Genomic DNA, 16,923 nt, shown 5'->3' with positions numbered 1-16,923 from the left:
TTTGAAGTTTAGTCAATATTTGGTTTCCAAAGCAATATATATTAGAGAGAAGTACCTTTCCTAGCAATCATGGAGCTTGGTTACATCTCTTTTTCAATCTCCCTTTTAAATACTGGTTTGGATATGCCTGCCCTATAAGTCATTTCAACCAGCAAGAATGGAGATAATTCTCTCAGAGAGAACCGAATGTACCACACTGATGAGTAGTCACTTGTGATGAAGAATAAACCATTCCAGCAACTTGGTAGAGAATGAGGGCCTCAGGGCCTTTGCTCTTATTTCCTGCCGGTCCCCTTTTGTAATGACCTCCTGGAGGTTGTGATGGCTTTATAGCAGTCCTCCTTCATCTGTGGCAGATAGGCTACAAGACCCCTCAGATAGTTCCAAACCCAACTCCTGCCAATTGGGACATGTTTTTGGTTCTTGTCTTCCATCCATAAATTTAATGCCTTTTCCATCTTAACCAAGCACTTACCATGCAGTGTGGCTGTAGCTTTTGCACTTTGAGGTGTAACAGCAAAACTAGCATGAATTTCTTTTTTCCTTCTTCACAATTTCATGGATAGAAGACTCATTCTTACTGCAGGTCTCAGCAATCTCAGCATATGTTGGTCTCAGCATATGTTGGTCATATGTCTCAGCATATGTTGTTTTTTAATTTTCTTTACTTATTAAGTCAAGAACTTTTACTTTTCACTGAGAGGAAGCACTTTAAGGCTTCTCTTTGGCAATAACCAAATTGCCAGCATCACTACTCTTGTACTTTGGGGCCATTATTAAGTAAAATAAGGATTACCTGAATACAAGCACTATGATACTAGTCAATCTGATTACTCAGAAGGCTAAATGACCAAAGGGTGGGTAGTCTATACAGTGCCCACACTGGACAAAGGGATGAGTCACATCCTGGGCCAATGGTGTGAGATTTCATCATGTTGCTCAGAATGGCATGTAATTTAAAACTTTTTTCCTGCCAATACCGGTAACAGGAGTTGAGACCTTCCACTCTTCATTAATAGGATTTGACCTCCATTAGCTATTCCTGACAGCTGATTACAAAACCAGAATGGTAATAGTGTGGTTTAGGATTATTTTGGAAACCTGAACAAGTGCTTTTGTGATTATAGTCTACTCTAAATTAACACAGGATTGGCCCTGGCTTTCACTTTAACCTCTGAAAGACAATATTACTTTTGTTTGTTGCCAGTTTTAAAAATGGACAAGATTGTGAATAAAGGACTACAAATAGAACCCTGATAAGGCCTAAACCTAATCATTTTCTACCAGTACAATTTTATTTAGATTGTATGAGTTTTCACATAGACACACTTAAAGAGCACATGTTAGATATACATATATAAAATACAGATGATATGGGAGTTTCTGGCAAATGATTTATTAATGAAAATTTATTAACTATATAACCTTTGAATACCAGAGAAACTTCAATATGTACATATTAGCAGGAAGTTCCCAGTTCCCAAACTTTGGTTATATGAATATGCCTCAAGCACCACAGAACAAACATTAATCTTAATTTAAAAAGAAAAAAAAAAAAAACCTTAAGAAACAACAACAAAAAAAATCTTTCAACTCTCATGAGTCTGTTTTCTTTATTTTCTATTGGAAAAACCCTTTTATTCTACATTTCCTCTCATCTTGGTCAGTTTCTAAAAACCCTATCAATAAAAATTGATCAGAGGAAAAAGGACAGACAAACCATGACAGATATAGGTGATACTGCAAGAGAATAATTTCTGGCTGGGTGCCACAGCTCATGCCTGTAATCCCTCCTGCTTGGGAGGCTGAGGTGGGAGGATCACTTGAGGCCAGGAGTTCAAGACCAGCCTGGACAACATAGCAAGACCCTGACTCTTAAAAAAAAACCACAAAACTATTTCCGGAACTTACTGTTTTAAATAAAAAAAAGTTTTAACTAGGAGGTTTGCATCATACAACAAATACGAAAAAAGTCCAATTCTTAATTTTCAAAATCCAAAAACTCAAACAATGCAAACATAACAAGAACTGAAGCAAAAGGCTCACAGAAAGACTTGTAGCAAACCCAGTTATAGGGATCCCTGGATTTCCACTTCTTCTCTGGTATCACTGGCATCTGCTAGCTGCAGAAGTAATTTGTATAATACACAGGCAGGAAGAAAGACCAAGACCTGACAGGCTGAGCACAGTCTTTCATGGGATTTCATAAGAAATCTATGGGCAAAAGAAAGAAATATCAAAGAATGAAAACTAAAATAGAAGAAAATGGAAACAAAACATATATAAGCCTGTGTAAATCAAGATAGAAGAGGCTTAGAGGTACAACCTGACAGTCACATATGTATGGAAGGGACTGCATCTTTGACTACAAATGTGGATTATATACACATTTATATTAACTTAAGTCAGTTCATATATACACCTGACATTTCAAACAGAATGTCTCTGGTGAGAAGTGGATGAAGGAGAACTGGATGAACATCTATTCACTTGGCTCCTCAGGTCCCTGTCCTTTGTCCTTGTTGGTCAGTGGTTTCTACATAGGACTCAACAGCATAGTATATGAATGGATAAAGCTTGATGTCTGGTCCAGGGGTGGAACAGCTTTTGCATTCTTCATTGTAATATCGCAGCAACAGCTTATACACTTCTCCTGGAAAGTAAAAGACCAGACCAGTTTGCACATTAAGTAAGGTATGTAAATGGAAAAACCTTCAAAAGAATATTCCAGTTTTGTCTTAATTTAAATAGCATATGCTTAGATTTGGCTTTTGAAAACATAGCATGAATTTCATATGCCTGAAAGCCTTTCCCAACATAAACCTAAAAATTTTAAAATTCTTTAAAGAAACCACATATTAAATCATGATTACAACAGGCTATACATGGTCCCTTATCCATGTACTGTCTTGGGAGTTCATGGCAACCCCAGTTATACACCTCAGCTCTGAAGGTAGCAAACACACTGGCATGTCTGATAGCTACAATAGGGTGAGGTTTCTTAGGTCTGGTCTTACCCTCCCTCTTCCCTCTTTCTCCTTTTTGTTTTTTATATACACAAAAGTAAAAATGGACACTAACTCCAGATTCCTGGCCTTATTTTAGTAAGTTGATATGCTCATTCAAGATCATAGGTGAAATTGCCAGAAAAAAAAAAGACTGCAAATGCTGCCCCTCTAAGAGCTTTGCCTTATCCCCTCACAGTCACCCTTTTGTTTCTTCTTACCCACTGTGGTTCATCCAGATTTAGCAAATGTTCCCCCTGGATAGTGTACAATCCATCTAGATACTAAGTGTCAAGACTACCTCCTACTTACCAACAGTAAGTTTCCTTTCAGTAAGGAAAGTGTGCATGCTGTAAATGTCTCTCATCAATTCTGAGTCCCCAAAGGTGAAATAAACCACATCTCGCTCAGCTGCAGCAGCTGCCAGTATCTGTATTAAGGCTGCAGCGAAGAGAAAAGACACAGCTATATTATGACACTTCTCATCAAGATACCTTTAGCTCCTTCAATCAGCTAAGTTACAGCTGGTATGCCATGGCTTCATTCTAGATTTAAGATTTATAAACCCAATGTACACGTTATTAGAAATGGTGAATACAAAATGGGCATAAATCATCTAGTTGTATGATTTTTCAGACATGCTGCTGAGAATATCATTAAACTACAGAATTCCCACACAGGCACCTTTTCTGGACCACAAATAAAGGAAAGTGCGTTTGGAACAGCAAACCAAGGCACCCAGTGATATTTATATTTGCTTACAGTAATCTGAAAATAAAATTTTTGTGTTAGCTTGCTTGATTTAATCATTTTGTATAATTACATGGTCACTCCTCTTTTGCATTGCAGGCACATTTGGGAGGTTTTACTGCTCTCCTTAACCCCACAGTAAACAACCCCACCTGCATCCTCATTGCTACCTGGTCACTGAGGCATGGAGTTGATGTTACTGAAGACTCTGGATGGTAACTCTTTGGTGTGTTGAAATGGGAAAACAATTGAGAGCCACTGTGTCTGGGAATCAAAGTTACAAATCACTGAGCCTAAAGTATATTTCTAAAAATTAAGTTCTTTTGCAATTTCAATAGATATAATTTATTTTAAATAACAAAACTGAACATAGTTACAATAAATGCCCTTTTGCTAGTTATATAACTTTTACTTCATAAAAGAGAAGGTAGGGTTCAAATAAAAACATTACAGAGGATATCTTTTTATAGTTTTGATTTTTAGAAGCACATTAAAATATTTTACATATTTAAAAAATAAGGATAATAAAAATGAGAATGGACGGGAACCTACGATTGAAAGCAAACTAAAACAAATGAGCCTAAATTTAGTTCAAATTAATAACATAACCACACTGAAGAGAAAGGAAAAAGAAAAAGAAGAAATAACCCAAGTAACTTACAGACATGGTATTTGACCCCTCTTAGGCCAGAAGGAAAAAACTGCAAACAAATTCTTAACTCTTTTTATTAGGTTTGCTTACCATAGTAGTACGGGTGAAGCAATTCTGAAACTACTTTTAAATATATTAGAGATTGAACAAATGAATCAATGTGTTGATGTTGCTGGGAGCTAGAGTTATCACTATGGAAGAAGAGATACACAAACATGGAATGGAGGAAGACATAAAAGAACTCTGTGGGTATGGCCTGAAATGGAAGGCACTGGGGCATACTAAAATACATATAATCTTATGTGAATGTGTGTTTATTTATGTGTTTCCTAGCTTTGTCTGCTAAAATGGTGAAAAAGCAGACACCACAGTAGCAATGAGCACACTTAGCATCTAGATCTTGGTCCCTAATACTATTCCCCTTAAAAGGAAATGGAATCCTTGGAGAAATTCCTGATTCCATGGTTTGGACAAGAAAGGTACAAGATGAGCCCAGGACATTTTGTTATACGAGAAAGTAAAGAAGTGTTCAAATACATAAATAGAGGAGAGGAGGGAGGGCTCTTGCCCGAAGACTAACTGGTAAGTGTGCAGGGATTGCTAAACCACGAACATCCTTTCTTTGCAACCATCGTAATAAAGACTGGATCAGGCAAGAATCATTAACAGATGCTAAATCCAGCAGAAATTTTGTCTCAAAGTGTCTCTCACAGATTGCTTATTGGTTACAAAGGAGGAAAAAAACCTGAGTAACTACGCAGTATAGAAATTGGGCAACACCTTGACTGGGTGATCTAACTTAAGATCACCAACAGTGTCATATGGCCATCAAGTGCCTCTAGACAGTGTTCTGACCAAGAATATATAACCTTAACCTCATCATGAGGAAACAGCAGACAAACTCGAAGAAGGTTGCACTCTTCAAATATGTCAATGTCATAAAAGACAAAGAAAGGCTGTGGAAATACTCTAGATTCAAAAGGAAACTAAAAAACATGACAACTAAATGCAATACCTGACCCTGGACCCTGTGCTGGAGGGGAAAAAGCTAGAAAGGACTTTATTAGGTCAGCTGACAAAATGAGAACATAGCTGAAAGATTAAAAATATCAATGTACATGTATGAATTTAGTAACTCTAATGTATTTATATAAGAATTTTTTCTTAGAAAATATACATTGAAGTATTTTGTATAATGTACATAACTTATATTCAAATGATGCAGAAAAAATTGTGTGCATCTATATATACATACATACGGGTATATTATTTTTGTTTTTATAAATTTGAAGTTAATTTTAAATAGAAGGTTGAAAAATTATGTAAGGAGAAAAAACTTTTAAGTTGAACTCGTAAAATTTGATATAGTTAAGTATTTCTCAGATCTGAAAAAGAATCTATGACATAATATTATTAAAGTATGTTCTAATTTCCAAATATTTATGGAGTATCCACAACATGGGAGGTGCCATGACTATGCCTCATTAATCTCAAATTGCTGAAAATAATTAACTTCAAAATAGAGATAAGTTTTAATTAAAACTGCTCAACCAACTTATGTATACATTAAAGCTTCAGTACACCCAATTTTAAAAGGTTCCTAATTAACCTAAACAACATATAAAAATGGAAACTAATGAATTGTCATCTTTCTCTTCCAAGAGGTATCATTTCGTAAGAAATGAGAATGAATACTTTGGCTTTAAGTATTTCCTACTAAAAAAGGACAGAGACTCAAAGAACCAAAGAAGAGTCCTTTCAGCCCTATGTCTTCCTAGATCACTGGTCATTTGCCATTTGTGAAAATGAAATATTAATAAAAACATTTAAAATTTATCTCCTTATGGCTGGGCGCGGTGGCTCACGCCTGTAATCCTAGCACTCTGGGAGGCCGAGGCGGGCGGATTGCTCGAGGTTGGGAGTTCGAAACCATCCTGAGCGAGACCCCGTCTCTACTAAAAATAGAAAGAAATTAATTGACCAACTAAAAATATATATACAAAAAACTAGCCGGGCATGGTGGCACATGCCTGTAGTCCCAGCTACTTGGGAGGCTGAGGCAGGAGGATCGTTTGAGCCCAGGAGTTTGAGGTTGCTGTGAGCTAGGCTGACGCCACGGCACTCACTCTAGCCTGGGCAACAAAAGTGAGACTCTGTCTCAAAAAAAAAAATAAAATAAAATAAAAAATAAAAAAAAAAAAATTTATCTCCTTATAGAATTTATTGAAAAATTGCTCCACAGGCCATTTTGCCACTGGGAATAGGCTCTTGGAGCAAAGCTTGACAGAACTATCAAAAAGAGGCTGGATCCTAATAATAGAAAAATAAAAAATAAAACCAATTCATATCACTTTCTTGATTTTCCACCCATTTCTGTGTGTATGCACACTGTACCGTAAGTGCAAGTTAGGCTACTTAGGACTGGGAAGCAGCCAAGTTCAGTCCTCAGCCTTTTGCTAGCAATCCAGTTCTGTGACTTTAGCCAGTCACTTAACTCTCTTGGCCTCATTTGTCTCAGCTACACAATGAAGGAGGTGAATCAGATGATTCCTAAACACTCTTTCAGGGTTTAGAATTACACAATCACTGGTATAAGTGTTTTCCTTGCATTGGATGCTAGACTGTAACTACATAAATGAAATTCCCAGAAAGATAATCTTGACCCTAGATACATCAGTAATCACTGACAAAAGATCATTTTAAATAGCACTGTCTTCAGACCTCACTGTCTACATCCTCAAGCTCTTTGCAAATCTAGAAAATTATGCTGCTTGAATTAAGTGAACTCTTTTGAATCAAGAATTAGATGAGAATAAACCAAAACTTTATTATGGTGTGTGGACTGATTCCAAGTATGATATAAAAGCATCAAATTCTAACTTCAAGCACAACTAGGTGCCAAAATAATCACTAAAATTAACCTGCAGGGAGCTTGGTTTTAATTTTCTTTTTGGCACCAATGTTAAGCTATGAAGAAAATATAAATAAATGTAACATAAAAAAATTCATAATGTTGCAACAAATGGGCCAAGCAAAAAATGGGTAAAATGATGGATACTCATACCACAGGTGTGGTGTGAAGCCACTGGCATGTAATACTGGTAATGGCTGCTAACACTGAGCTCTTATAGCAAGCTCAACATCGCTCTAGGAGCTTTACAAGCATTAAGTTATGATTTTGTACAAAAACTGCACAAAGTAATTATTTGTAGTATCTCTATTTTGAAAATAAAGAAATTTAGGCACCAGAAGGTTAAGTAATGTGTCTCAGATCACGGTGCCAGAAAGTGGGAGAGCTGAGACTAGAACCTCGGACTCAAGGACTCATGCCCTCACCCGGTCTGCTTCCAGGCTGCCACGTCAAGTCATTCTGCTTGACTCCAAGCAGCCCTTACCACATGGCAACCAGAAGATTGTTCTTAAATCACTTATTTACCTTATTTAAATGCATGCTGGCAAGGGGGCTAAAATAGTACAGATTTAAAAATACTACTCATATCCTTCTAATGAAACGTAAGGTCTGTGTGTGAACTCTCATGACCCTGGTACCCTGAAAAGCTCAAGTGCTGTTCACCAGCCCCCAAAGCAATTAGCTCCTTATTTCCACCACACGGCACTCTTCTAGGCCATCACTTATCCTCTAATTCTGTGGTCCCCAATCCCAGGGCCACGAACCAGCACCCAACGGCAGCCTCTTGGGACCATGCCACGCAGCAGGAGGCAAGTGAGCAAGCAAAACCCTACCTGCACCCACAGCTGCTCCCCATCACTCACATCACTGCTGAGCCCCATCACCCATCAGATCAGCGGTGGCATTAGACCCTCATAGGAGTGTGAACCCCACTGCCAACTGTACATGCAAGGGATCCGGGTTGTGTGCTCCCCATGAGAATCCAATCTAACAATCTGAGGTGTAGTTGAGGCGGCGAGCCCCTCCCTCCCTCTGTGGGAACTGTCTTCCACAAAACTGGTCCCTGGTGTCAAAAAGGTTGGAGACCACTGCTTTAACTGGTCTTGTCCTCTGGCTACTGTTCTGAACCTTGACACCCCCACTCCCACCCCCACCCCCATCCTGGATATTACTAAAGCCTTAATCTTCGTCCTCTCACCTGCTTTAAATACACTCTCCTTAAGAATTCAACCACTGTCTCTAGAATGGTAACTTCCAAATCTAGATCCAGATCCAGAGCTTATAGCCAATATAGATTAAATATCAAAAGCACAGACAATGTCTTCAACCCTGGTTTGAATCCTGGCACTGCCACTTGCTATCTGTGTGACTTTAGACTAATTACTCACCTTTCTATGCCTCAGTCAATGCACCTATAAAGACAAAAAAGAAAACCTATCTATTAATAGGTTGTTGTGTGCTAACACAGGTAAAGAATGTATTTAGTACAATTCCTGGAACACAGAATGCATTCAATATGTTCTCAACTGGTAATATTAACAATAATACTAATGAACAGATATTGGTTTTTGAGGAAGATGGGGCCAAGTTTGAATGTTGGTTCTGGCACTTGCTATTAATAGCTTTCTTTCCTTAGACAGGTTTATTAGCCTATCTTTGAACCTTGGTTTCCCATTCTTTAAAATGGGGCTACAAATAGAAGGGTAACTATGTAAATTATAGGAGGAAATACAATGATTCTTAAAATTGGATGATCACCAGCAACTCCTAGACAATTAAAAAATTCCCAAAGCCATTAACTCAGCAGCATCTCTGAGATGCTGATACAGGCTGAGTATCCCTTATCTGAAATGCCTGGAACCAAAAGTGTTTCTGATTGTGAATTTCTGGGAGGTTTTAGAATATATGCAGTACTGGTTAAGCATCTCAAATTAAAAAATCTGAAATCCTCCAGTGAGCATTTCTTTTTGAATGTCATGTTGGTGTTCAAAAAGTTTTCAACTTTGGAGCATTTCAGAATTTAGATTTGGGATGCTCAACCTGTAAGAAATAGTCAATTGCTCCAGACACCTTTGAATAGAATGCCCATTACCATACAAGACTCCATTGTAAGCACTGGGGCCACAAAAGAGGACAATACAGAAATGTCAAGGGAGGAATACTCTTACCCAAGGCAAGGCTGAGAACGAATGTGATCTACTCTAGCAGAAGAAAGCAAAGTGTCAAAGAACCTGTGGCAGACAAATTGAGGTGGCCTGGCCCATAGTTCTATTCTTCCACTTTCCATTTTCTGTTGATAGTCAGCCCTTTCCCCCTTCCACAACCACATCTCCCACAGAACTCAGAGGGTGAGGCCAGGCCAACCGCATCAGCATGATCCAGATTCCAACCTTCCCTAGATTAATGGTTTTTCTGGAGTTTAGCTATTTTGATTTGAAAATATAATTAGTAATGACATTATTTAGGTTTGATATATAAATGGACAGAAGGTCTGAAAGACAATACATTTATAAAAACTTTCTGTATCTCAGAAACATTTCACTCAATATAAATATGCCATGGAAAACAACTGGAAATCCTCTTAATCACATTAAGGGGAGGTACTAGTGTTTACTTACTCCCTGGCTATGAAAATTTGGTCCAAGGGATGAGAAAGTGATCCAAGTTGGTCTAATTAGAGTATTTCCATGGGACTCTTAAACTAAGGAATCCTCCTTTGCTCTTGGGTCACTCAATTACAATGTTTTTTTGTTCTGTTTTATTTTGTTTATGAGACAGGGTCTCACTCTATTGTCCAGGCTAGAATACAGTAGCACACTCAAGCTCACTGCAGCCTCAAATTCTTGGGCTCAAGTGATCCTCCTGCCTCAGCCTCTTGAATAGCTAGGGTTATAGGCATATGGCCACCATGCCTGGCTAATCTTTTATTTTTTGTGGAGATGGGGTCTCACTTGTTGCCCAAGCTGGTCTCAAACTCCTGGCCTCAAGGTTTCCTCCCACCTTGGCCTCCCCAAGTGCTAGGATTACAGGCTGAGCCACCACACCTGGCAACTGTAGTACTTTAAGCCTGGTCCTGGTTCCTGCCATCAAATGATAACCTGAAGGAAACAAGAGAATGAGGTAATCATATTGAGAGAAATGGGCAGGAGAGGAACCAACACATACGCGGAATAGAGGGAACACCTGATCCTACAACCTGCTTATCCCCAAGGCCAACTCTACCCTGCCTTTCTAAGCCACATCAAGCAACAATCCCCTTGTAGGTATAAGGGATAAGATACATTAGTGCCTCTTTCAACGAAAGAACCCTAATGCAGAACTTTTATGGAGGGTGAGGGGAATCTCTCTGGAGTAGTTACCACTGGAGTGGAGTCTTACAGGAATAGAAGGAATTAGGTACAGACAGGCAGGTTACAGAAGAATGAGCAAACTCCAAGATTAATGAAAAGCTGTTGAATAAATGTGTTAAACAGAAATTCATTGATCATATTTTATTTGCAAGTCACTCCTAGGTACTGAAGGTTTGGAAGGGAGATAAAAAAGAGAATATAAGAAAATGCACATACTTTTTAAACTAGCAATCGCATAATCTTTCACAAGTGAGGCAACATACTCTGGAGATGCTAAAAAATAAACACCAAAGGAACTGCAAGGAGAAATTGACAAAAACACAACAGAATAAAGAACTTTAAAGTACCACTTAGTCCCCTCACAAAGTAAGCAGATCAAATCAGAAAAATAGAATGTGATCTACTAGGTATAGAATCTTATAGGTAAAGAGTAAGCTCCATACCCAGAAACACCTTTTCAAGTACCAACCTATGTGTAACAATCGACTATTCTAGGTCACAAAGAGAAGTTCAAAAAACTCCAAAGTATAAATATTGTTTACAATGTAATCAAATAAGAAATAAGAGATAAAAGAAGCAATTTTAAATCAGTCATTTAAAATTTTTTAAATTATGCCCTAAAAATCTCACAGGTCCTTGGGGCCTTGGTGGTACACTTGAGGCAGGAGCCCACCCAATAACCTCTGCTGAGATGGGATGTAGAAAGCTACAAAAAAAAAGTCACTTCCACCCTAACAATGAGAAAAGGCCAAATACTATAATCTTATTGTAATTATAACTTCTCCTGGGTCTACCAGAGAGCTGAGTTTGCAAGGCAACTGAAGTGTGACAAAGCACTTCCAAGGAGAAGAAATACATGAACTGTTTGACGTTTAAAATAACTAGAACAAAGAGGTGGCCACCATACAAATGGGTAACAAATAAGCCAGCTAAACCTTTAATAAAATGTTAAAAGCGAAGTGTGGATTAGGGGGTCACTTAGAATAATGAGGAGCACCATAAATGAGTTCACATTCACTCCAAAGTGCTTTCCCACGGGTGTCCACAGGGTGCTCAGAAAGATGGGAGCCAGGAAAGAGGACAGAGAGAGCCCCATTGGTGGCATGGGCTATGTAGGAGGCCACTAGTTGCTGTTGTAACCAGGCACCAAACCCTTCCATCTCACAGGAGTGAGGAACCTGTGGCCTTGGGGCCACATGTGGCCTTCTGGATTCTTAAGTATGGCCCTTTGACTAAATCCAAATTATACAGATTTTGTTACAAAAACAATATGTGATCACAATAGGAAAATACACATTACAAAGAAAATAAAGAAATCTATATCACCCACTTAGAGACAACCATAGTTAATCTTAACACATGAACAGATAACCACAGAGAATCTGAAATCTGTGTGGTATCTTATATTCAAAATTTAATTTTTAAAACAGAAACAGGTCATATACCATATACCATGTATTTCTTCACATCTGGCAATATTCCAAAAACATCTTTCCATGTCAGCAGATATATTTCTGTTAACGGGTTTTAGTAACTGCATAATATTTCATTACAAAGATACAGCATAATTTCTTTTTTTTTCAAAATCACAGTTTTAATAGCCAATTTTCAACATTATAGCCACTTCTAATTTTTTAACAATTATTCAAGCTAATAAAGGGAAGGGAGATGTCAAAAAGTTACTCCAAACTTTAAATCTCAATAATTGAGAGAATGAATTACATTTGGAAACCTTTGAATACTACATTTGATAGTCACGGCAGTAAGCAAAACTGTAGTCTGAGAGAAAGGCTTTTAAGCTGGGGGTGGAGGGAAGGAAGTGAAAGTGAACACATTCATAAAGCATTCCAAGTTGTCCATCACAAATGACCGTGGCTTATGGCAGACCTGGTTTCTGGATTGATGACATGAATCTAGTCATTCATTTTACTTAAGTGAAAAACAAAAAACATGTTTGTCATAAGATCAATAAGCCCAGAGTGAAAAACAGCTTTTCTCAAACAAATTCAGGATGATAAAGAATTTCATAAAATAAAAACTAGAAATTCTTCCATTTATAGACTTTCAACACTGAAAAAAGTACCATGCAGTTTTTGTTTTTGAATTCGTAGAAAATGTGGGTGGAAAGTCTTCAGAATAAGGTGACAGGACAGTAAAGATTTTTCTAAGTACACCACAAAAATCTGAACACATTAAGAATCACTCTCTATGACAATAGCCAAATAGGCTGAAATAAATGAAAAAAACTGAAAAAAAGTCTGCATTGTTTTTGTTTAACAGTTAAACAATTATTATTTCTTAATATATAACGAGTTATTATTAGCCAATGAAAAATTAAAACTACTCCCAAAGAGATTTAAAAAATGGGCAGGAAGCATAAAAAAGCAACTCACAAAACAAACACATGGCCAATAAACATGAAAATTGCTGAATCTCAGAAAAATTAAGAAGACTGACAACATCTCATGTTGGTGAGGTTGCTCATACAAGGAAGACCCTGTAAATTCATACAGCCTTTTAGAGGACAATTTGCAACAAGTATTGAAATATGAAATACACATATCCTTTAAGTCAATAATCTTACTTCTAGGAATTTACCCTAAGAAGATAATTATACATAACATATAATTATACATGGTAGTATTGCTTATAAGATAATGAAAACAAATAACTATCTGTGAATGGAGAATCTGCAAAACAAATTATGATATACACACACACACACACACACACACACAACATGTTGAGATTAGGCCTATATTTATTAGTGTTGAAAACCATGCACGAGACTGTAGTATTTTCAAATAGAGGTTAGAGAACAGAATAGATGGTGTGATCTCATTAATAGTTACATATCATTACACAGAAATGTCTAAAAGGATAGCCACCAAAATGTTAACAGTGAATTCTGATAATTTTTACACACTTCATGGTCTTTTTTGGATTTCCAAAAAACAAGTATAATTTTTTTATACAAATAATAACAAGCTTTTTACTGTTGGGGAGGAATGTAATCTGACATGACAGATTCAATTGTTCTGTTCCCAAGGAGATGGATTTTATCTAAATCTAGTTTGGCTATCAAGACCAGTTGGTTATTTTATGTTTGCTTTACTGTTACTTTGATATCAGTGATATAACAAAAAATCTGTCAGGTCTTAGTCTTAGGCTCTCAGCAAGAGCTTCAAAAACCCCTGGAATTTGTTATGTTAATGAAATAGTCCAGATAGCCTGACCTCCTGGAGTGAGGAAGGACTGGGAGTTGAGTTCAACCACGTGGCCAATCATTAATCAGGAGAGTGAGGTGCCAGAGGACACATCACCAGAGAGGTAGTGGAAGCTCTGCATTCCCTCTCAGACCTCGCCCTATGTGTACCCTTTATAATAAAACTGCAATTGTATGTACAGGACTTTTCTGAGTTCTGTGAGTACTTCTAGTGAATTACTGAACCTCAGAGGTGGGGTCATGGGAACTCCTGAATTGGTAGCCAGTTGGTCAAAAACGTGATTGGCCTGGGGGCTCCCTGAAACTTTTGGCTGGAGTTAGAAGTAGGGGCAGTCTTGTGGGCTCTGTCCTTATCTGTGAAATCTGCACTAATTTGAGCTAGTTAGTATCAGAATTGTATTGTGGTACACCCAGTTGGTATCAGACCAGTGGGATAAAATGGAACAGCAATCATCCTAAGTAATAATATAATGTTATTTTCTATAACTGATATTTTAAAAAGTAAAGTAAATATCAATCTGGTAAACGGCCAACAGCATTGCTGATCAGGTTTTGTAATTTTTTTGCCATAAACAATAAAACGCAAGAAATGTTCATCTTTCTTGGGAACCCAAATGCCTCCTTCGCTGTGCCACTCACACAGCTCTTCCAAACTATTCTCCCACCACGCCATGGACTTTTTACTAAAGCACTTAATACTGTGTGTTGCATTTGTCTATGTCTGTCTCTCGTATGCTGGACTGTGAATCCCAAAGCAGGGACCACATCTTATTCAACTTTGTATTCTACAACAGTGCCCAGAACATGGAATATGCCCAGTTCCATAAAATCTGTCCATAAAAGTCACTCCAGTGAAGGAAGACTGCTCGAGTGGACGCTTTGGTTTGAAACGTCATAGTTATTATAGATTCTTCTTTTCCTCTGACCTCTCTATATTCAAATAAATAGTGTGTCTGGTAGATCAAAGAGATAAGTGACCTGTGTAGGGAAATAGTAAATGAAAATAAGAATTCCTTTAAACATAAAAGGAAAAAAGAGGATAGTGTCAAATATTCTTTTTCCTTTTCTCTTAGATTTTTGTGGTCTCTTATTATGAGAGAACATCAGAAATCTGGCTTAAAGGACTTTTTTTCTGGTCAGGATGCTATTATCCTTTTCTACAACACCTTACTCACCTTTTAATCTAGCATCACCCCCAAAGGCACCACAGCCCCAGTTTCCAGTGGCCACTGCAGAAAGATTCTCTGAAGAAACTCCAGGACGGAGAAATCCACAGTAGGCCTGCAGGATAAAAGAGTTATCAAAGCACATGAGTTAACTAGACATTAACAGTATTTCTAACTGACTACTAGGATCAGTATCCATTATCAAGCTTATGTTCTTTCTCATTTTCCTTTTTTTCTTAGGGGCTAAAGTAGAGGGGAAAACAGAGAGAAAAGCCTGGGATTATACTTGGGAAGTGAGAAAGAAATGGCAGATTCTAATATTTATTTGTTTTGAAGCTAGGCAAATCAAATCCCTTAAACCAATATAAGTCTCAGTTTCTTTTTCCAATTCAAAAAAACAGAAATGGAAATATCAGAGATATTTCAAGAATTGATGGGTTCCCAATTACAGACTACCAAGAAAGGCGCTTGTTTAAACACTGTTTTCTTTGAAGGCTTTTGATTACTATTTTTTCATCAGGCAAAGGTCACTGTCATGCTTCCTCAGCACTTTCTCTGAATTACTGGGACTAGATTAATAACTGTGATTAGCTTTTAAATGTGCTTCCTGCCACAGAAATGCTAACAAAGAGCAAGCAACTATCTATAAAAGGAATTCCTATGTCTGGTTATAAAATAACCTTTAACCCTTTGCACTCGGATGTCGAGTGTGACTCGACACGGTTAGCATTGGTAGCAGCTGGCATGTTGAGCCACACTCCACACGTAGTTTCAGAGGGGGGAAGGGGGATTTTTGTCTGTTTTTACAGTATCTTTTCTTGTTTTCATTAGCATGAAAGGACAAGTAAAATGTAAATGCAGAGATGGTACACTAACTTCCAGGGGTAGGTTATTATCCACTAACTTAGAGCAATGTTTACATGGAAAGCTCCATATAATCACACCTCACCCTAACAAAAAACACAAAGATTGTGTTGTTTGTTCTAACAGAAAAATCAAAGGAGGAAGAAGAGACGATTTACATTTGCAAAACATGTGACTGTAAACCAGGTCTTCATGTGGGTGAATGTTTCAAAAAATATCACACCATGAAAAATTATAGAGATTAAAATTACTCTTTGAATGTATCAGTAATTTGAAATATAAATAAATAAGTTTGTATGAAAAGAAACTCCAGTTTTTTATTCTACTGCCACGCTTTGTAAAATCTGGGGTATTTAAAAAATTAAATCTCGAGTAGAATAAAGGAATTGAGAAAAAAGCAAGCGAGTACAAAGGGTTAAGATACTTTTTAAGCTCTTCTAAGAATCTCTGGTTTCATAGCCCTGTTTTAAGCTACAATATGTAGAAATTTACTGATAGCCTGAACAAAGTACAATACACCCCCAAGAATGCTGGTTAAGCATTAATTAAATGAACAGCTCATTTTGTATATGAGAAGACTTTAGTTTAACATCCCAGAGTTCCTGATTTCCATTTATTTGTTGGCTTAGTTTGTTTTTCTGCCTCTTTTCTGTAGTTTTCTGAAACTATCAGACTATATTGGGAGGTCTAACATTATATAATAGCAAAGCAAATCTCCCCTAGGTTCTTTTAAGTACCAAAGCCTAAAATATTGCTTTATGTAATAGTAAATAAAATTAAAAGAATGATCTGTGACAAATGTTCCCACAGAAAAACCAAGAATATAAAGAGAGATACTTCTATGAAACCCACACATAGAAATATAGTAAATTGCTCTCTGAAGTTTCCACAAAGGTATAAAAATTTATTTTACACACTGTCTGGATGGATTAACAAGGCTATTCCTTCCACACTCTCCTACGCTGTAAATCCTGACAGATATTAATTATAAGTTGGTAG

At 37.3% G+C, this 16,923-nt stretch overlaps 1 protein-coding gene across 4 annotated transcripts in view; it reads right to left on the bottom strand.

The window, feature by feature from the left end:
- Window positions 1-450: 450 nt before the first annotated feature.
- The window catches only part of LOC142860945 (poly(ADP-ribose) glycohydrolase), a 127,281-nt gene continuing 110,808 nt past the window's right edge, over window positions 451-16,923 (bottom strand). For all 4 annotated transcript variants that reach the window (XM_076010216.1, XM_012744593.3, XM_012744594.2 and 1 more), the window contains 3 exons: window positions 15,070-15,175; window positions 3,318-3,446; window positions 451-2,653 (listed from right to left, as the gene is read on the bottom strand). In XM_076010216.1, coding sequence (XP_075866331.1) covers window positions 2,499-2,653; window positions 3,318-3,446; window positions 15,070-15,175 — 390 coding nt within the window. In that variant the 3' untranslated portion in view covers window positions 451-2,498. The remainder of the gene's footprint in view (window positions 2,654-3,317; window positions 3,447-15,069; window positions 15,176-16,923) is intronic.

This window comes from Microcebus murinus, chromosome 14 (genome assembly GCF_040939455.1).
Source record: "Microcebus murinus isolate Inina chromosome 14, M.murinus_Inina_mat1.0, whole genome shotgun sequence".
In the NCBI taxonomy this organism is placed as follows: Eukaryota; Metazoa; Chordata; class Mammalia; order Primates; family Cheirogaleidae; genus Microcebus; species Microcebus murinus.
This window is presented reverse-complemented; position numbering and strand designations above follow the sequence as displayed.